A 22,617-nucleotide genomic window follows, 5' to 3' on the forward strand; every position below is an offset into this window, starting at 1 on the left:
TGATACCTAACAGGGTGCACTACAAGAAGGTGAGGATTGATCAGGCAGAACCTTAAGAGGACAAAACCCTTTCATTTGATGTTATAGATGTTCCACATGATAGAGTTATTCTTGGTAGTTATATAAATATAATACCAGGATATAGAACTATAAAGCTTCAATTTGACAAATTAAATTAAAAACTCTTTTTTCTATTTCATTTTATTTGACTATAGAAAAAAATAATAGGCCTTTAATATGCCCATTAATTGTTACTTAACTACCCAATTTTGAATCCTGTTCTGGATCAGAATCACCGTTTTCAAAACCCTAACCGTCATCTCTGAAATGCAAACAATGGTCTTTATCCACTTACCATTTCTTTTTTGAATTTCCACTTTACTGAAAAACAACCAACCAACCACATTTTAATTGTTAAAAGATATCATTGTCACAAGTGCAGAGGAAATAACAATCTTACTCTTATTAAATTTCAAATTGTCAAATTGTTAAATTTGCTTAAGATTTCCAAATACATTTCACCTACTTTCATATTTTTGTTACCTTTCTCTTATCAGATACAGAATCATTTTTAACTGTATGAAATTAAAATTGAAATTAAATTTTGCTCTGCTTAAATTTCTGTGTCGTTAAGAGTTGTTTTTTTATCCTTTTTTTTATTATGTGTGCTCTGTTTTTTGATACACTCTCTAATCCAAAATATCTGGACACTCCATCCTAATAATATACTTGTATGAGCTATAGCTGTGATGTATAAAAGGAAGCACACAGTCTTGCAATCTTAATAGACCGACATTGACAGTAAAATCGGCCATACAGAAGAGCTCATTAGGATTCTACCTTTTAACAACTCAGTTTTGGAAATGCCTAGGAGCAACATCACGTTCATGATCTAGTAAGACATAAAATCACAGAATGGAACTATCAAGTACTGAAGTGCATGGTTTAAAAAAAGTCACCTGTTTCTCAGCAGAGGTGTTTTGGAACAAATGTTAGATGACATGTTGCAAAGCATCAGCATCAGGAACCAAAGATAATGAATTTCATGAGTTTTTATGGGATAATTGCCTTTAGCAGTATGTAACAGAGTTCATACATGGATCAAGGGTCTTGGATTAGACAATATTGTTGTAAATAGTGTCACATCTTCCTCCAGTTGGTGAAAGTGACAATGAAGTGATCACTTGGGGTGATGGCCAGCCATATCAAGACTCTTGTGAGAAAGAGTTATATGTGGAACTGTAAGGCAGGTGATTATGGAAAACTCAGGCGGTGGCTCACAGCAATATCAAGAATGAGGAATTGCGTGGGAAGGAAATCAGGACTGCTTGGTCTCTACTTGGAAGTATCTGGAAGAGGCAATGACTGAGTATATTCCAAAGGTCAGGAGATTAAATAAGGTAAGTGTAAAATGTATTACTGAAGAGGTGAAGCATGTAGTCTAGAAGAAAAGGCATTGTGGAGGTAGCACAAGATGTGTGGAGATAATCAGTTACATGAGGAGTACAAAGAGCAAGCAAGGAAGGTGACTCACTTAGTAAGGGTAACAAAGGTGCGGTATTAGCTGGCCTGGTTGGTTGAGTGGTTAGCGTATCCGCTCTCCAGCCAAAAGGCTGCGGGTTCAAATCCCACTGTGGGCAGGAATGTTTGTGATTGTCTATGAAAATACTAGTGGTGGTGGTGGTGGTGGGCGATAGATGCCATTGGTGTAGTTGCAGTTCATTGTAGTTGGTGGATTGAGTGGTGAAGACAGGGAGCTGTAGAGTAGGTGTCCTCCCTTGGTGAGTCTCTGGGCATGCTAGGCATTCTCAGTTCATTAAAGTATTCCATCGTTGTGATTGTAACATAATGCAGAACTGGTGAGTAGTAGGAATGGGGTAGGAAACACTGATGGTGAGTGAACAGGAAAAATTGAGTAAACTTAATGTCAATAAGGCCATGGGGTCTTGATGGTATATCACTACATGTCTTTGAGAGAATGTTCCAGGGAGTTAACAACAGCTTTAACCTACATTTTTAATATGAGTCTTAGGTTAACCCAGGTCCCAAACAAATGGAAAAAATGGCAAAATTGTTCCACTTCATAAAAAAGGTGATAAGACTAACGCTTCAAATTATAAGCCAGTCTGTTTGTCTGGAGTTGTGGTCAAGGTGTTGGAAAAGCTAGTGAGGACAAGGATTCAGAAAATTAAAGAAAATTCTACTGGATAGCAGTAGAATTCTCTTTAATGGACAGCATGGGTTTGCTAAAGGATGATCATGTTCTAGCAGTCTGCTTGCTTATTATAACAAGGTGACAAATACGTTGGACAATACATTAGACAATTGGATTGCATGTAGTAGTATATTTAGATTTTTATTATTATTATTATTATTACATAACACCTCCAGGGAGTCCAAAGACTCGTTGAGGGAGGGCACCTACTCTACAACTCTGTCTCCACCACTCAATCCACCAACTACAATGAACCGCAACTACCATCATCTACACTAATGCCATCTACTGCCCATCATCACCACTAGCATTTTCACAGACAATCACAAACATCCATGCCCATGGCAGGATTTGAGCCTGCAGCCTTTTGGCTGAAGAGTGGATATGCTGACCACTCGGCCAACCATGCTAGCTTTTTGCAAAAGATTTTGATAGATTGCCACATGACAAACTAGTAGTTAAATTGGAATAGATGGGATTGGAGAGTAGATTAGCGCACTGGATCAGAGATTGGCTGTCTGATAGGTAGCAACAATTTGTGAATGGGGGGAGTGATATCCAAAAGAAGAAAGTCACTAGTGTCATGCCCCAGGGGTCTATTTTGGACCCATTGTTGTTTAAATTGTATGTAAATGACATTGAAAAAGGCTTAAATGGTGATATACAGTTGTTTCAGATGATGTGAAGTTGGGGAGAGTTATGAGAAGTAAAGCAGATGTTGTAGCTTTGTAAGAGGACCTAAGTAGACTTCTGAATGGACGAGTACATGAGGATGTCAGTTAATGTTGCAAAGTATAATGTTTTACAATTTGGGAAGCAAAGATGGGATGTAGAATATAGGATTGGTGGGGATATTTTAGAGGATGTGTAGGAGATAAAAGATTTGGTTATGGTGGATCAGAAATCAAAATTTTATGGATATTTTACTAAAATTGTGACACACGGCAGATTGTGGGAATGATGCAGAGAACACTGACGTAAGGATTTTTTTCAAATGTTTGCTGATGATACAGTGTTGGGTAGAATTATCAGTAGTAGTGGTGATGTTAATTCTCTACGGGAAGATTTGAATAGACTTTTAGCTTGGACAAATGAGTGGAGTTGCAGTTTTAATATTAATAAATGCATGGTGTTACGCTTTGGGATACAAAGATATAAGGCTACGTAATGTATTGGTGTAGCTGTACTTCATTAAGTGGATGAAGTTCAAAATCTTGGAGCGATGGTAGACAGTGGACTGTAGTTCCGAGGGCACATCACAAGTGTTGTAAAGACTACACATTGTATTTCTACACATTGTATATGATAAAAATACAATTATATGTAGTGATAAGGAGGTGGTGCTGCCTCTATATGTGGACCAGATATAAACTATTGTGCTCAGATTTGGTCACCTAGTTTTCATTCTGATGTGGAAACACTAGAGAGGATCCAAAGATGAATAACCAAGGAGGAAAAGGGGAGATATGATAGAGACCTTCAAGTTAGTTAAAGGATTCTATCAGATTAATACAGAAGAAATTATAAAAAAAGTGGATGTTAAGATGGGAAGAATGAGAGGCCATCTCTGGAAGTTGTATAAACATAGTTGTTAGTGAGTGGAATGTATTGCCTGAGTGCCTTTTGAATGCGGGTAGCGTAAACACCTTCAGTGCTCATTATGGTAGATGTATTGCTGGTTGAGTGGGCCTCCCACAATGAGTCTGTTGACTCCATGGAAGTTACCAAAATAATAATAAATTTTTGATTCTATTGTACAAGACTGATCAGGCTGCATATGAATTACTGTGTACAGATTTGGTCGCCAGGTTTTCAAAAGGATGTTGAGATAGATGTTGAAGATAATTCAGAGACAATCGATTAAGTTGGCTTCTGGTCTCTGGAATGTGGAGTATGAGGACAGATCGAGAGAATGCAAATTACAGAGCCTAGTGGATAGAAGGAAGAGGGGACACACAATTGAGATGATAAGGGGTAATTACCACATTAATGTGGATGCGATTTTTCATAGAATATCTGGAGACGGGGGAGGGAGTAATTTTTTGCATGGAGAGTGGTAGTGATTGGAATGCATTACCTGAGAGTGCGGTGAGTGCAGGAACAGTGAATGCAATTAAGCCGAGGTACAATGAGCTGTGCATGTGAGAGTAAGACCTCCCACAGTGAGTCTCTTGACTCCATAGAGATCTGTTGATAATGATAATAATAATAAAAAGTTTTCTATTGGGTTCTGATGCATTCTTAGGAATAATAAATAATACTTCACCATCTTGCACTCCAAAGTTGAAGTCTAGGTTTGGTGGATGCCAGGAGAATGCTACCTGCTGAAATGTGTTATGCCAACTGTGAAGTTCGTGGAGATGGCATCATGTTCTGGTGCTGTTTTTCATGGTTTGGGATAGGCATACTAGTTTCAGTGATGGGGAATCTTAATGCTGTGATGTATAATGACATTCTGTACAATTCTCTGCTTCCAACTTTATGGCAACAGTTTTTTTCCTGTATCATCACAAGAATGCCTCCATTCCTTCACAGACCTCACTTTGTGGAAGATGGGGACATTCTTGTGATTGCAATAAGATGAGTATTGAAGAACTTGTCTGGCCTGCACAGATCCTTGATCTCAAGCCCATCGAACACTTTTTTGGATGAAATGAAATTTCGATTGCAATCCAAGCCGAATTGCTTAACATCAGTAACCAACCTCGCTAATGCTCTTCTGGAAGAATGGAAGTGAATTAGCGACAACATACCAAAATCTAGTAGATAGTCTTTCCAGAAGATTGAAGACTGTTATAGCAAAAATGGATGGATTAACTCCACATTAATGCCTTTCATATTAGAGTGTCAGTCATGATGAGCAGGTGGCCAGATATTTTTGATCAGATAATGTACTTAAAGTTTGCAATTAGGTACAGAATTTTTATTAAATGATAATTATTTTATGATTAACATCTGAAATTGAATTTTTAAAATATACAGTACTTCAACATCTTTCTTCTGTTTTAGGAGTGTTAGTTTGATATCCAGTAATTGGTCTGATGCTGACAAGGACTGTTGTGGAATAAGAGTAGGGATGTCTTCACTTGTCGCAAGTATATGTGAGTCACTACTAAAGATGGTCCAACTTAACATGTCTCCTGAAATTGTAAGTGTTTGAAAAAAAAAAAAAAAGGAATGCATTGCATTTATACAGAGTATGTGTGTTGTGTATCTATGTATATATAGTCCAACTTTGCCTATCAGAATTTATAAAATTAGAAAAATTCCTCATTTATAACAAAAACTTGAATTATACAAAAAAAGTGAAATTATAAAAGCAAATTTTTCTATGAATACTCTTCATTTTTGAAATTATGGATTCTACAACCGTGTTAAAATAACTCTTTTTATTATCCTGACGTTTCGATCTTCATATCAAGATCATCATCTGGAGCATACATAAATATACAAGACAAGCTGCATTACATTTCAAACTGAAAGCTAGAGAAACAATGATTTGATCAGTGCTACTCACTGGCATGACCTCTAGTGAAAAAAAAAGAAAGAAAGAAAGAAAAAAAAATTACATCAAGCTAGATTTAATTTATGATTACATGAAAAAACATTCTTACTTACAGATAGCTTTCCTTCCAGTAACAGTGATGTCCTATTTTTATTTTGTTATTTCTGATTTTAAAAATTATTTATAAATTACAACATGAATAAACATTCTTTCTTACAGATTTTTTTTTTTTTTAGTATTAAAGTTGTTATTTTAGATTTAGAATCCTGGATTTTCTACAGTCCTATTTATAGTTGTTCTTAGAGAGAAAGGATTCGTGGGACGAATATATGCCTTCCATATGTATGGAATTTTTAGACCATCATTATTGTTTAGATTGGGGTGGTTGATAATGATTTCACAAGCTTCCTTAAATTTGTGTTCATACCATGTTTTGGTGTGATGTAGACAACTAGTGCTTTTCCAGTCAGTTCTATGTAAGGTGTTCAGGGCATGATCAGAAAGGCCAGCTTCACCATAATTATTATATTTGATGTGTCTTTTATGTTCTTTTTGTCTGATCGGCATTGTGCATCCTGTTTCTCCTATGTATGGTATGTTGCAGGTGCAGTAAATACTGTATACTCCAGGGTGCGCGAGCAGAGGGAATGGGTCTTTGGATGAGTTGAGTAAGCTTTTTAATTTTGCAGGAGGTTTAAAGGTGGCTTTGAGGTTGTATTTTTTGTAGTACTCTGTTTATTTTGTCTGATGTCCCTTTAATGCAAGGAATGGTTATATTTTTATTGTAGTCTGGTTTGTCTTTGTTTTTTATTGAAGTTTTGTGGAGAATTTTGTTAATAGTGTTTTGGCTGTATCCATTTATTTGAAAAAGTATTGCTGATCACTTTAAATTCATCTTTCAGTGCCTGTTCACTGGAGCAGATCTTCAGAGCCCTGTTTTTTAGGATATTGATGACACCTAGTTTTTGTGTTGGGTGGTGGTAGGAGTTTATGTGTATATATTGGCCAGTATGTGTCGATTTCTGGTAAACTGTGAAGGAAAGATTGCCCGAGGGGGGACGTGACAAGTGTATCTAGAAACGGCAGTGTGTTATGTTTTCCAACCTCAATTATGAACTGTATACGTTTGTGTTGCATGTTTAGGTGGCTAAGGAATATGTCTAGAGTCTGGCGGCCATGAGACCAGATCGCGGAAACATCGTCAATACATTTACTTTTGTGATTTCACTTGTAAGTGTATGAAATAAGGAACCCATGAGCACACAAAGTGCTAACAACTGACTCTGACAACCCATTCCATATATTCACAAATCTCCAAGCAAAAAATCTAGTCCTTATGTCCTTACTAACCATACTTTTATTCTAATCTCATGACCTCTTGCTCTGTCCCCCCCCCCTAGCCAAGTGCTGAAACATTTCCCTTGCATCTATCCTATAAAAGCCTTTAATTAATTCTAATTCTTGTTTCTATCATATCCCCTCTTTTGCCTATCAACCAACTTCTGCAGTCCACACACATCCTCAGTGTACTCACATAGGAAACATTGCATGGACTACTCACCATCTTGGTCGCTTGCCTCTGAATCTTCTCCACCACTTTCTCATTCCCAAGAAACTCTAGAGATCAGACTAAAGGCCTTATAAAGAGGAATAACAACTTCCTTATTTCTCCTTGTTAATGTGTTCTTCAATAGCCAAATGATCTTATGGGCTACCTTAGCAATATGTCCTCTAAACTTTAAATCTCTGTCTACCATCCCCCCTAAATCTCTAGCTTTCTCTATTTCGTGGAGTATAGTGCCATCAATTTGATACACAGCTTGTAATCTGTTTATCCCAAAATGCATAACTTTACATTTCTCCACATTAAGCTGATACCTATTATCTTTTGTTCATACTGACAGCCTATTTAAAATGTTCTCCACGGCATGATTAACTATTACCGTACCTAATTTTGCATCATCTGCATTTTCGGGTTTTTTCCTATATCATTTATGTACAAAATAAGCAATAGTGGTACTAGCACTGAACCTTGCAGCACATCACTAGTCACTTGCTTTTGCCTGGACTCTGCTCTTCCATATACTACTTTTTAATATCTGTCCAGTAACTGCCTACTTATCTACATAATAGTGTCATATCCATTCCCATCCGCTCTAATTTGCACAACAGAGTTCCATGTGGGGGGGAGTGCTTAAGGGTCAAAGCTGTATAGAGGAGAGGAGACCTCCACATAGCCTTTAAAGGAATGTGGAGAACCGACCAGGGCTTCTAACCTAATATCCAATCCTCACCTTCTCGTGGTGCACCTTGTTGGGTATCTATCTGGATACTGAACGAACGAGGATGAGCTGGCAATTTGGGATTTAGCCAACCAAATTGTATTCTTATTGGCTTAAAACCAATATACAAAATGATGGTACAACATGACAAAATTTCATGCCGGCTGGGGCGTTGCCTGTTTAAACAAGGCCCCTGTTGTTTTCTCCAGGGAACCAGGGCGAACAGCGAAAAGTCAGCTACTGGAATAAATCTGAAAACAAACCCCAACTCAACATCACCAGAGTTAAAGATCGATACTATCAACGTAAGAAGCCTGAATGGCAAAGAAATAGAGCTAGCTGAGGAATTAGATAAGTACCAGATCGACATAATAGGGGTTACTGAAACAAAAAAGACAAAAACTGGTGAGTTCTTTCTGAGCAATAAATACAAAATGTTATATTCAGGCAATGACAATCAAGGAAAAGAAGGAGTAGCCATGGTATTCAACACAAAATACGAGGCTAATATTCTTGAATGGCAGTCAGTCTCAAGTAGAGTAATGTTGGCAAATATGAGAATGGGGAACTGGACAATGAGACTTATTTGTGCCTATGGTCCCACAGAAGGTTCTACTAAGGTAGAAGTGGAGGAATTTTTTGACGCTTTAGAAAAAGCAACTGACACAATGAAAAAGGAAAAGTTGGTCCTTGTTGGGGATCTAAATAGCAGAGTAGGAAATGATTGTGAGACATACAAAAATATTTTGGGAAAATTTGGAAAAAAGAGCAAAGCTAATAATAATGGCAAATATCTGTTGGATTTCTGCTCAGGACATGGACTGGTTATTACTAACACCATGTTCCAACATAAAAATGTGCACAAATTCACATGGAGAGAAGAGGCAAGGAATAAGAAAAGTCTCATTGACTATGTTATTGTTGATAGTGATGTTTTCTCCCTGGTGCAGGACACCAGAGTGTACAGAGGATTTGAAATTGGAAGTGATCACTATTTAGTCTTGAGCAGGATAAAATTGAATTTCATATTGAAAAGAATAACATGTAAGAAAGCTTTAAAGCGAATAAAAGTTGAGCAGCTCTCAGATGTGAACCGTAGACTAAAATACAGAAAGATTATTGAAAAGAAAATGAAAGAGTTTGAGAACAGGAATCAAACCTTGGAGATTCAGTGGCAAACTCTGAAGAAAACATTGATTGATTCTGCCAGAGAGGCATGTGGTGAGGTTGTCTGCAAAGATAAAAAAATCAGAACTCCCTGGTGGACACAGGAAATTAAAGAGGCAGTGAAGGAAAAGAAGAAAGCATATCAAAAGTTTCTGGCAAATAAGTCAGCTTTTACTCTTACAGAATACAGAGACAAATGTAAGAAAGCTAAACAGTCTGTAAAACTAGCTAAACAAAAGTCACGGGAGGACTTTGGTAAGAATATAGAAAATAAATATCAAGTAGGTGGCAAAATATTCTGGAGGTTGTTGAAGAAGCTTAGGAATGGAGGAAAGAGTGCTGTAAAAGGAGTTAGAGATGATAAAGGTGACATGAAAACAGTAGAAAAAGATATCCTTGAAGTATGGAGTAAATACTTTGAAAAACTGCTAAATGAAACAAGCAGTGATGACAGCACAGTGATAAAAAACACTGACCAGGCATGCAGTCAGGAATACATATCCATACTTGAAGTAGAAAAAGCCATCAAAGGCTTTAAATTTGGAAAGGCAGCAGAAGTAGATGATATTCGACCAGAAATGCTGAAGTATGGTGGTATGAAAGTCTTACAGTGGCTGCACTGCATAGTTCAGAAAGCCTGGACAGAGGGATGAATTCCCGATGATTGGAGTAGAGCTCTCATAGTACCCATATATAAAAAGGGAAATAAAACTGAATGTGAGAATTACAGAGGTATTTCCCTACTGAGTGTTTCTGGCAAGATCTATGCAAGTATACTTGAGAAAAGGTTGAGAAGAATTGCTGAAGAAAAGCTTGGTGAAGAACAAGCTGGATTCAGGCCAAAATAGAGGCTGTCAGGATCAGATCTTCACTTTACGACAAATAGTCGAGAAAGCATGAGAATATAACAAAGATCTGTATTTAAGTTTTGTATATTTGAAAAAGGCATATGACAAGGTGCCAAGAGAGAAGCTATTCAATACGCTACAATGGTGTCAATGGGGCATTATATCAAGCAATACTTAGTCTTTATTTGAGTTGTAAGTCAGCAGTTAGAATTGAAGGAAGTACAGGAAGATGGTTAATGTTAAATCTGGTGTGAGACAAGGATGTACATTATCCCCTCTGTTATTCATTATCTATATGGATCACATTATGAAGGAAAGTGGTATTAAACATGATATCAAAATTGGAGATGTTAATGTCAGCTCTTTGCTTTATGTGGATGATGTTATACTTCTAAATAAATCCGCTAAAAGTCTGCAAGAATCTCTGACTAAATTGAATAGCTGTTGTAATAGATATGGTATGAAGGTCAGCAATAAAAAGACAAAGACAATGAAAATAGGCAGAATCATTGAAAATGTCAACTGTGTTGTGAATGGAGAACCTGTGGAACAAGTAAAACATTTCAGCTACTTAGGCACGATTTTTATTGAAGATGGTAAATTAAATATGGAAATAGACAACAGAATCAACAAAGCTGGTATGGTAGGAAGTCAATTGAATAAATTCATATCGAATAAGAGAGAAATTAGTCGGAACACTAAATTAGCTGTATACAAGACAGTGTTCAAACCAGTTTTAACTTATGGATCTGAGAGCTGGGTCAGAAGTGAAACACTTGACCAAAGACTAGAGACCGCAGATATGAGAGCCCTCAGAAAGATTAGAGGCATGAACAGATGGCATCAATGGCAATGTCATATTAAAAACGAAGATATTAGGAAAGAACTTGACATTGTCAGCATCCAGGAATGCACGAGAATTAGTGAGGAAAGATTAGCAAAACAAGTTTTCTCTGCCAGGTTGGCAGGAAAATGATCCAGAGGAAGACCAAGATATAGGTGGATTGATACAGCACAAAGTGCCTTAGACCAGGGGTTCTCAAACTTTTTAAATTTTGTACCACTTAAATAAGAATCAAAAAATATATGTACCACCATAAAATACTGTTTCAAAATAATTATTAAATATGAAAACCCTTATGACACGCTAATGAGACTTCGCATCTGAAAATTCACATAAAACTGAAATAAAAATTTATTCGTTCGTTTTATTCGATTCACCAAACTAAATTCTTGGAACAGTCTCTTACAATATTAAAATACATTTTTCTGAACATTTGTTTATATATTTTGTGTAAAAATTATACCACCAAAAATAACCTAATCTACCATTAGTGGTACATATACCACAGTTTGAGAAACGATGCCTTATACGATAGAAATATAAGATCTGATAATGTTGGAGTCTTGACAAGTAACAGACTGATTTGGAGGAAAATTGTAGATAGGAAGTTAGTAATGATGTAAATTTTTCATGTAGTACTATCATATCCTGTACACCCCTTGAGGGTACATGTCAGGAATTTGATGATGATGAGTTCCACGTGGTATTCTGTCAGATGCCTTTGCAAAATGTGGCGAAATCAACTTGTAGCCATTTCCTTTATCCAACTCAGCTGTCACTATCATAAAATGTTGTGAAATTATTAAGGCATGGCCAACCTTTTACAAAGCCATGTTGTCTGTATAAGAGTATCATATTCTTATCCACCGATTATTGAATTCTCTTTTGACTAATTTTTCCAGCATTTTTACCTACTGCAGTCTTTAGAACCTCTGTCATGCAAAGAAATCATTTTGCCTTCTTTCCACTCCCTTGGAACTTTACCAGAGCCGAGGCTTAAATTAAAGAACCTAGTCAGAAGCACTGACAGTTCCCTTGCACATTCATGCAAAACACGAGCTGATATCCCATCTAATACCACAGCTGTCTTTATTTATATTAAGATTCTGCAATATTCTAAGAACTTCCAATTCATCCACTCTTTCAATTCATTAACCACGCTTGGACGATATGCCTTTGCCAAGTGGTCAGTCGGGAAACCGAGCTATTTTATCTGCTTCTCTCACCTCGTGACCATCAGCACTCATTAAGATTATTCTTCTATGGTCATTCTTCCTCTTACTTGTCACATAACGAAAGTTTTTTCTATCTTGTAATCTGATTTTACCTTTCTTGCCTGACTATTGTATTGTTCATGAGTTTTTCTGGTCATCTTTCTCCTTATACTTTCTCCCTGTACTGCTTTTTCTTCATTACATTACTGGCATTACTCATCCATCTAACTTCTACCTGATTAACCCTCCTTACATTAGGTATACAATTTAATATTGCTTCTTCTTGCCCTTAACTATTTCCCATGCACTACTAACATCTTCTCTTTTAGGTTACAATCCTTTGAGTCAAGACCACATGGTCACTTCCCCCCAAATGGAGACAATGTGGTCACCTCGGTTATGGATAGTTCTTCTGATCCTGTGACCACGTCTAATACTCTTGCACTCCAAGTCTCCTCCATCACATTGCCTCAAATAATTATTTCTTAGTAGGTGTAGAAGTTCATTTCCTTCCTGCCATGTGATCTCTCTTCCTTCCAGTCTATATCTCTATAGTTGAAGTCGCACCCCCCCCCATAATAATCACTTGCCTTGCACTCGTAGTAATTTGCTGATGCATGTCTCCCCAATCATCTCTGGAACCTCCTGGCCAAAAAAAAGCAGTAACCAACCATATATTTTGTATTTTGATTGGTTCAGTGCCATGGCATGTACAACTGCAAGGACTAGAAGTTGATAGCGCATGGGAGGTAGTTAAGAAGTGCTTGCATGAAGCAATGGCTGACTGTATACCTAGAGTCCGAATAATAAATCAAGTAGGGGTTAAATGGATGAATAACACCATTAAGCTTGAGTTGCAAAAAAAGAAACAACTATAGAGGGAATTTAAGGAGAAGGGTGACTGGCAGGCACATGAACGGTATAAAGCGCAGACCAGAAGGGTGACGAGTGTGGTAAGAAAAGCAAAAAAGGATTATGAAAGAACATTGGCCATGCAGGCTAAAGAGAATCCTAAACAGTTTTTTAGATATGTAGCAAGTAAATGGAAAAATGTACATGGCAGATTGATTTTAAAGAATGCCGATGGTAGGGAGGTAACTGAATCAGTTGAGATAGCTGAGTTACTGAGTGAGCACTTTGCAAAAGTATATCATCCAGGTGGTGACATTGCAGAAACGAATAAACCAGTAGATTATATGGGAATTGTGGTTAATGAAGTGGAGGTGAGTAGTCTATTGCATAACCTCAATGTCAATACATCTGTGGGATTGGATGGTATACCAGCTCGTGTTGTACGAGAAGCAGCTAAAGAATTGTCAGTACCCTTGACCATTTTGTTTAATTTGAGTCTCGGGTCTGGGTTAGTCCCGAGCGGATGGAAAGAGGGGAAAATAGTTCCACTGCATAAAGGTGGTTCCAAGACTGCTGTTGTAAATTACCGACCGATTAGCATATCAGGAATCATTGTCAAGGTCTTAGAGAAAATAGTCAAGAGGAAAATACAAGATTGGATAGAAGAAAATGGGATACTGTATCGGGGACAGCATGGTATTGTGAAGGGTAGGTCATGCCTCAGTAACTTGCTCACGTATTATAACACAGTGACGGCTGAACTGGATAAGGGTAATGGGTTTACGGTGATTCTACTGGACCTTGCCAAGGCCTTTGACAGGATTCCACATGGAATTCTAATCAGTAAATTGCAGCATATGGGAATGGACATAGGGTTGGTGAGATGGATAGGAGGGTGGTTGACGGAGAGATATCAGAGAGTGGTTTACTCGGGAGTAGAGTCCACAAGACGGCCTGTGACTAGTGGTGTGCCACAAGGATCTGTTCTTGGACCACTGCTGTTTAATTTGTTCATAAATGATATAGGAAATGATCTGAGAGGAACAGTTCATTTGTTTGCGGATGATGCGAAGTTGGGTAGGGCAATAGTGAATGCAGATGACGTCAAAATTTTGCAGGATGATTTGGATAGATTGGAGGTCTGGGCTAAGGTGAATGGATGTCAGTTTAATGTGACAAAATGTAAGGTTATGCATTTTGGGGTGAAAAGATTGGCGGCAGTTTACTGCATTGGTGGAACCCTGCTCCAGGAAATTGATGAGGCACGAGATTTAGGAGTGTTGGTAGATAAGGAATTGAAATTTAGGGGACACATTGCAAAAGTGACCAAAACAGCTCATCAAATCACTTGGTTGCTGAAGAATACGTTGACAAGCAGGTTATTGTTCCTCTGTATCGAGCCTTGATAAGACCCCATCTAGACTACTGTGCTCAGATTTGGTCACCTAGGTTTCTTCTTGATGGGGAGGAGGTGGAGAGGATCCAGAGGCGAGTGACCAAGATGATAGCAGGTCTGTGGAAAGAACCGTATGAGAACAGGTTGAGGATTTGTGGGTTGCAAAAATTGGTTGATAGGCGGAGGAGGGGAGATATGATTGAGACATTCAAATTACTGAAGGGTTTCTATAAAATTAATTCAGAAGATATCTTTGAGAACAGGGCTGGTTGTGGGAGGACTAGGGGACATCCATGGAAACTGGGCAAAAGTGTGGTTAGTAAAGGTGTTAGAGCTGGGTTCTTTACTTTTAGAGTAGTGAATGAGTGGAATGCGCTCCCTGAGTCTGTGGTGGATGCTGTGACAGTGAATGAGTTTAAGGCGAGGTATGATAGATACTGTATGAATGTCAAATAGTTGTGATGAAATGATTTGGGGCCTCCCTCGATGAGTCTAATGACTCCCTGGAGTTGCCCGTAATAATAGTAATAATAATAGTAATAATAATATTTTGTCTTATTGGCCTTAATCTCACATCAGACTGTCTCAAATGAATAACCCCTCCCTCCCACCTATCTTCTATTCATTTTTGGCTGCAGTTCATATGCTATCATCAGCGTTACCCCTTCTCCCCATCCTATGTTCCCTGAAAATGCTAAACTTGTCGCATTCTATTCCTACAACTACATCATCTGCTGTTAGCCAAGTCTTGCTAATGCCTATAATTTTTGGTGAGGTTGCACTGATCACTGCCAAAACTTTTCACTCTTATTTCTGATACTTTTGGCATTAGTATTAGAAAGTGCAGCATCTCTTTAGTCCTCCAACCACCTTTACTTCCTGAAGTGACTACTCTATTCAAAATTTTTGTTTGAGGGACTACATTCCACACTTTGTTGGTTATTCTCACACTCACTCTTCTCATGGGTGCCTTCACACACACACACACACACACACACACACACACACACACACACACACACACACACACATTCACCTGCATCCATCTAAATTGCTTAAGTTTTTGCACTTTAACGTGCTTAGTGAATAAAACTCTCTGTAGACACTTAACACCAGAACCATTTATTTAGGTACAATCTATCAGTATCATACAAATCCTTCTTTCCATCAAATGTGGACCATAGGTCTACAAATCTTATCATGCCTTCTGTACAACCTGCATATTAATTCATTTGCCTCTATTATAGCATGGCTGGAGACTTACAATCTTCACCTTCTTAGTCTTCTTTTTTGCTTTGTCCAACAACTCCTTCACATTCTTCCTCATTGAATACTTTTCACCTCTCAGATCATTAGTGCCAACCAAGACAATTAGTTCTATCACCTTACCTTTTTTGCATCTGGATAGCAAGACTAATATCATTAATTTTTGTGCTGGGGCAACATAATTTTCTCCTTGCCTTGTTTTTCTCATTTGTTCACATGATCTTGATTTTTACCTCAGACCACCTGCTTCTTTCTCTCCTCAGCCCTAAAAAAAAGTTGCCATTTTGCAACTTTTTGGTTTATGAAGTTATGAATTTGAAATCCAAACTCTCTAGTTATATCATAATATTTGGAACATGCTTGAAAGGATCACTGATAACACAGCTAAACATAGTCTGGAATCGAATTAAAAAAACCTTATAGTTAAATTTCATAGTTTAAAACAATTATCATACAATTATCACCAATTAGGATATCTCTTCCCAGGTAAATCACTCTAGGAGCAGCCAACTACACCCTAAATAACAGTTAGCCTTCACTACTTTATAAAAGTATAAACTTCACAGTGGCACGTGAACTGTTAATAAACTAGATGTTATATGCCACATTGAAAGGGGTATTAAATCTCTTCAAAGTAATATATCTGATAAAATTTGTCTAGAAACTTGTAACATTTTACTTAAATATAAAGAGCTAATAAGCTTCATTTCGGCGATATAAACATTATTTAAATTAAGGGGATATTAAATCCTACATTATTTTAAAACCAAATTGTAACATTTTAATAATACTAAGGCCATATGTACTAATCTTACAAATAGAACTAGTAACCGTCAAATCAAGTCATTAAAAGATAATAAGGATATAGTTATAACAAAGGCTGATAAAGATAATGCTACAGTTGTCTTAAACAGATCTACTTACCTTCTTGAAATGAATCAATTAGTCTCTGATAGCAGAATTTATCGACTTGTTAACTATAATGAAAGTAATAGATTAAGACAAAAACTGTTAAATTACTTAGCTCTGTCACTTCTTGGTCATCATATACTGTTAAAAAGCTGTTGCCACATTATGCATTCTCTCCCAGAATTTATGGTGTTCCTAAAGTTCACAAACATAATGTTCCTCTTCTGCCAATAGTTGAAGGTATAGATACTCCTAATTATTACATAGTCAAGAAATTAGCATCAACACTCAAGGAGTTGGTAGGTGATCATTCTCCCTCCTATATAAAGAACACACAACACTCCATAAACAAAATTAAAAACATGACGCCCAGCAAAGATGATTTATTAGTCAGTTTTGACGTTTCTGTCCTTTTCAAATATGTTCCAATCAGTGACACTATTCATCCCTTACAGAACAAATTTCTGGCCCTCTTTACCTATGTACTACATTCTAGTTATTTTCTGTAGCAAAATAATTTTTACCTGCAAAAAAGAAGGTACAGCCATAGGCTCACCACTATCTCTCCCATCTCCCAATTACTAACTTTGATAGGGAAACTTTTGAGGAACATGCTATAGATTCCTTTACTTAAAAACCTATAGTTTGGCTTCAATATGTTGGCAATGTTTTCATTAGTTGGCCATATGCCCACCAAACTTTACACACATTACTCAGCCACCTGAATAAACAACATGAACACATACAATTTGCCATTGAAATTGAATCTCAAAACTCACTTCCTTTCTTGGATACACTGGTCACACAACTTCTATCAGGCAGTCTATTCCCCACTGTCTGGCCAATATATGCATGATAACTCTTACCACCATCCTTCACAAAAATTGAAGGTCATCAACACCCTCAAAACTGAGTTATAACAATTTGCTCTGAGCAAGTTCTTAAGCAAGAATTACAAATTATTAGCAATGTGTTTATAAACAATGGCTATAGCAAAAATACCATCAATAAAATTCTTCATAAAACTACACCTAAAAATACAAATAATAAGACTACAATAACATCTAATAATAAAGACTACAGGAACACATAAGCCTATCCACGCGTATAAGACTACAGTAAATCCAGCTGTCCCATATGAGACATCATTTAAATTAAAGAGAGCAGTGTTACAAAAGAAATTGTTATGGAGGAAGTACAGACCAGAAAAGTGACAAGCATTTACTAAAATAAAGAGCCAAAAGACTTCACTTCGGTGATGCAAAATTATATAAATTAAGTGGATAAATCCAACATTATTTCAAAGCTGAATACAGAACTATAAAAGTTTCGTGCCAAATATAGTTAGAAACTATAAAACTTTTGGCGAAATTTGACCAGAGAGCTTAACGGGAATACACTCGGCGCCATACTACAAGTTGCCCCCACCAAACGATAGGAAGCACGATCGTAAGCATCTGTATATTCGCCTCCTATTGTTTTTGAAGCAGCTGTCAGGCTAGTGAAACCTTATCAAACAAACAATAGGAGGCAAATATACGGGCGCTTATTAGCGATTGTGCTTGCTATCGTTTGGCGGGGACAACTCGTAGTATGGCGGCGAGTGTATTCCCATTAAGCTCTCTGGCCAAACTTTGCCAAAACGTTTATAGTGACAAGTATGGTTAAAAAAGAAAAAAGTAGAATATGAGAGGAGATTGGCCAATCAGGTCAGAGCTAATCAAGGGATTTTTTTTTTGCTATGTGGCAAGCAAGAGGGAAAAAATTATGGCAGGTGGATAGTTATGGTAACAAAATAACCATAGCATATGGAATTATTTAATGGACACTTTATCAGTGTACATCATAGTGATGTGAATAATGCTGTGCAACATGTAGAAGGGATGCAAGGATTAGGAGAATTAAAGATGAAAGAATCAGAGTTGTATCAAGTGTTGCTTGGGTTAGATGTTAATAAGGCTGTGGGAATGGATGATATATCACCATGTATTTTTAAATAATCTGCAAAAGAGTTAGCCATATCCTTGACCTGGTTATTTAATGAAAGTCTTGCAGTGGGGAAGATCCCTAAGGAGTGGAAAGTAGGCAAAATAATACCTCTCCACAAACATGGTTTGAGAACAAAAGTTTTCAATTATAGATTGATGTGTATATCTGCAGTTGTGATCAAAGTTGGAAAAATTGATTAGAAATGGAATATAGGATTGGATTAATGGGCATAATATTCTCTATGATGGTCAGTATGGGTTTGTGAAGGGCAGTTCTTGTTTTAGCAGTCTGCTTATGTTTATGATAGGTGACAAATGTGTTGGATAAGGGAGAATCATATGCAGTGATATTCTTGAACTTTGCAAAAGTGTTTGATAAATTACCACATGATAAGTTGGTGTACAAGCTACAGAGGATAGGATTAGATAGTGTATTGGTTAGATAGATCAGAGATTGGTTCAATGAATGCTACCAACAAGTCATGCATGATGCAGCTGTCTCAGAAAAGGATGGTGACTAGTGGCTTGCCTCAGGGCTCTGCTCTTGGATCCCTAGTGTTTAACTTATATCATTATCATTAACAAATGTTAATGATATTTCATGTGGATTGACTGGAGATCTTCAAATGTTTGCCAATGATGCAAAATTAGGTAGGATTATCAGGAGTAGTGCTGATGTTAATTCTCTACAGGAAGATTTGGATAGACTTTTAGTTGGACAAATGAGTGGGGTTGCAGTTTTAATATTAATAAATGAAAAGTGTTACTCTTTAGGATACAAAGATATAAGACTATGTGCTGTATTGGTGGAGCTGTACTTGGAAGTGGATGAGATTCGGGATCGTATAGTGATGGTAGAAATTGAAGTTCTAAGAGGGTACAGCACAAGTGTTGCAAAGACTGTACGTCATATCACTTCTATGATAAAAAGTACAATGACATTTAGGGATAAGGTATTGGTCAGAACACATATGGACTGTTGTGCTCAGATTTGGTCACATGGTTTCCATTATGATGTGGAAACACTAGAGAGGGTCCAAAGACGAATAACCAAAGTGATATCAGGACTCTGGAGTGTTGGTTATGAAGTGCATTTGAGAGAATGTGGATTACAGAGGTCAGTGTATAGGAGATAAAGAGGAGATATGATAGAGACCTTTAAGTTAAAGGATTTGATTAGATTAATACAGAAGGAATTATAAGAGGAGTGGATGAGAAGAATGAGAGGCCATCCCTAGAAGTTGTATAAAGAAGAAGGGTATGAGAAATAGATTTGGAGTGTGGTTGGTGAGTGGAATGCATTGCTGGAGTGCATTGTGAATGCAGGTAGTGTAAATAACTTCAAAGCTCATTATGATAGACATTTTGCCAGTTGAGTGGGCCTCCCACGATGAGTCTGTTGACTCCAATGGAGGTTACTAAAAATAATAATAATTACAACCTTAATGCTACTTTTATTAAACACCTATAAAAAAAAAATTTCAACTCTTACAAGGAACCCCCCCACCTTCCTTGGTCCATCCTGGGGCATACAGAATCCACTTATATTGGTTAAACTGGATGCACAATTGCAATCAGTAAAAAAAGAACACAAACAACAGATTAAATTTAAATTTTGGTAAAGCAGTCCTCTCGGATTATGCTCTTAACTCCCTACACCAAATTGATTAGGGGTACCTGTTCCTTACATCATACAAAAACTTGGTATGAATACAAATTTAAGGAAGCCTGTAAAATTTTGATCAACCATCCTAACCTTAATAATAATGGAGGCATAAAAATCTCAAGAATATGGATGGCACATGTTCAGCCCATATAACTTCTTTTAACTTCTCCAGTTAACCTTCACTTTAGGATTCTAAGCAATATTTTCAGCTCTTATTGCATGTAATGGTCATTATTAATACTGTGTTTGTTCTAATTTTATATGTGAGTAATCTCTTGCTTAATTCATCTCTTAGTAATTTCTAACCAAAAGATATCATGATTCCAGCTTTGATGTAGTAAGGTTTCTCCCCCACTAGAGGTCAGGCTAGCAGTGTTAATAGTTGATCAAATTAGTGTGAGTTTAGTATACTATTTGGATTGTAATATAGCTTGCTTCTTTGTACATATATGTGTAAACTCCAGATGATTGTCATGATATGAAGGTCAAAATGTTGAGTGATTATTTTAGTTTATATTAAAATGATTTTTAATATAACTTGGTAGTTTGTCTCCATAATTTAAAAAAATGGCTGCTTTGTCTGTTTTGAGGGAGGGGAAAATACTCTCCAATTCAGACTAGCTAACTCAACATTTGATTGAAAAACCTGTGAAAGGTTCCTTGCATCATTGATGAGTCTGGTTAAAGATACTGGTTGAGTCAAACCAGTATCTTTCCAACCAAAGGACTTATCTAAACTAATTGAGCTATGATGTCTCTTGCAAAATAGATGTGATTTTCTGAATGATCACTAAGAAATAAGACAGTTTTAGCTATGCTGTGATACTAACAAATTACTTTGTTCTAAGGATTTTTTGTTTTATTTCTTATATCTATTCAAATTGTTTATGAGTTAAACTCTGTACATGATCTTAATGTGATGTGGTGCTCACTCCTGTATCTATAATCTCTTTAATTAGTTGCTTGTTTTATGGAATAGTAAACATAAAGTGCAAAGAGAAAAACTCGCCTCTCTAGCAGAAGTCCCCTTACTGAACCCCATCTGAGAATAACCTTAAAGATTTGAATTATGATAAAGTCAACAAGCTACCAAAAAATGACAGCCCAAAACCTTCAGTGTTGTGTTAAATAACATCCACAATGACTAATTTTCCAATAATATACTATTCCTTCACTCCTACAAATTTGCTATAGGGCAAGTTGAATGTAATGCACCTTAATTGTAGTCAGTGCTGTGAATGTTTTTTTAGAATTTATATCCTAAGAGTAAAATGTATGTTTACATTTAATGTAAAAAGATTGTTCATTTTATGCAGTAGTAATAATTTCGTAAATAACTGCAGCTTTTGTATAAACAGCAAAAAAAATTAATTTATTTTAGTGTGTCATTCACTTGGAGGACCGACTTCAAGAATTATATCTTCGAAGTAGAAGCCTTGCCGATTATCTGTACAGTAGACCAAATCCAACATGTTTGAGGAAAGCAGGAGAAGCTCTTCATCTTGATCCCAGTGATATGCCCCTACTTCTTTCTGTAGCGACAACTCATTCTCCTCACATAACTATCATTCATTAATATTTATTAAAGATCATGCCATTAGGTGTGATTTAATGTAGCAACCATGTTGCACTTCTGTAAATTATGTTTTATTTATACATCTGAAAATCTTACTCAGATATTTAAAATAATTTTTATAAAAAATATAACTTTATTAACAGTTAATAATTAAAAATATAGAATGCTTGTTATGACAGTTTACTGTTTCATTGCTATATAGCATGCGGGCACTTATGACAGAATTATTTTAAATTTAGTCTCCATTAAATCACCAAAATAAAAACATTCTTTTATTTTATTTATTTATTTTTAATTTTTGTTAGAACAGAGAGTTAACAGCTCTGTTCTCTGTGCTTTATAAGCATAAATTCTTAAATATTAAAATGCTTTGCAATTTCATTTGAAAAAATATACCAAGAGAGAAATCTTGATGCCCATTTCAATAGACATGTTAAGTAAATGCAAATTATAGACAATATAAACAAAACAAAGTCGATTTTCTTGAGACTGAAAAAAAGAAAAAAAAAACTACTGTTTTTAAACTTGACTTATGAGCTTAACATGTGAAATTACTTTTGCTTACATGTTGCCAAATGGTAACAATGTCAAGTTCCTTCCTAATACAATTTTTAATATGGTTCTGCCATTGATGCCATCTATTCATTCCCCTAAATTTTCTCACAAAGTTCATATATGTACTCTAAAGCTTTTGATCAGATGTTTTATTTGTAACCCAGCACTCATATCCGTAAGTTAAAACTGGTTTGAACACTATCTTTTAGACAGCTAGTTTGGCATTTTGACTGATTTCTCTCATATTCCATATAAATTTATTCAGTTGACTCCTCCCTACTTTTCTACCATTGCTTTGTGTCTAAATAGCTGAAATGTTTTATCACTGAATGAT

General features: G+C 36.4%; 1 protein-coding gene across 1 annotated transcript in view; it reads left to right on the forward strand.

Annotated features, from left to right (window-relative positions):
* The window catches only part of LOC150099128 (folliculin-interacting protein 2-like), a 412,583-nt gene extending 390,689 nt beyond the window's left edge, over nt 1-21,894 (forward strand). Inside the window, exons 17-18 of the mRNA XM_090404004.1 lie at nt 5,225-5,363; nt 21,534-21,894. Of these exons, the coding sequence (XP_090260130.1) occupies nt 5,225-5,363; nt 21,534-21,728 (334 nt within the window). The 3' untranslated portion in view covers nt 21,729-21,894. The remainder of the gene's footprint in view (nt 1-5,224; nt 5,364-21,533) is intronic.
* The last annotated feature ends 723 nt before the right edge of the window (nt 21,895-22,617 follow it).

This window comes from Typopeltis vanoorti, chromosome 14 (assembly GCF_054136105.1).
Source record: "Typopeltis vanoorti isolate ZY-2024b chromosome 14, IOZ_Tvanoo_1.0, whole genome shotgun sequence".
NCBI classification, from domain to species: domain Eukaryota; kingdom Metazoa; phylum Arthropoda; class Arachnida; order Uropygi; family Thelyphonidae; genus Typopeltis; species Typopeltis vanoorti.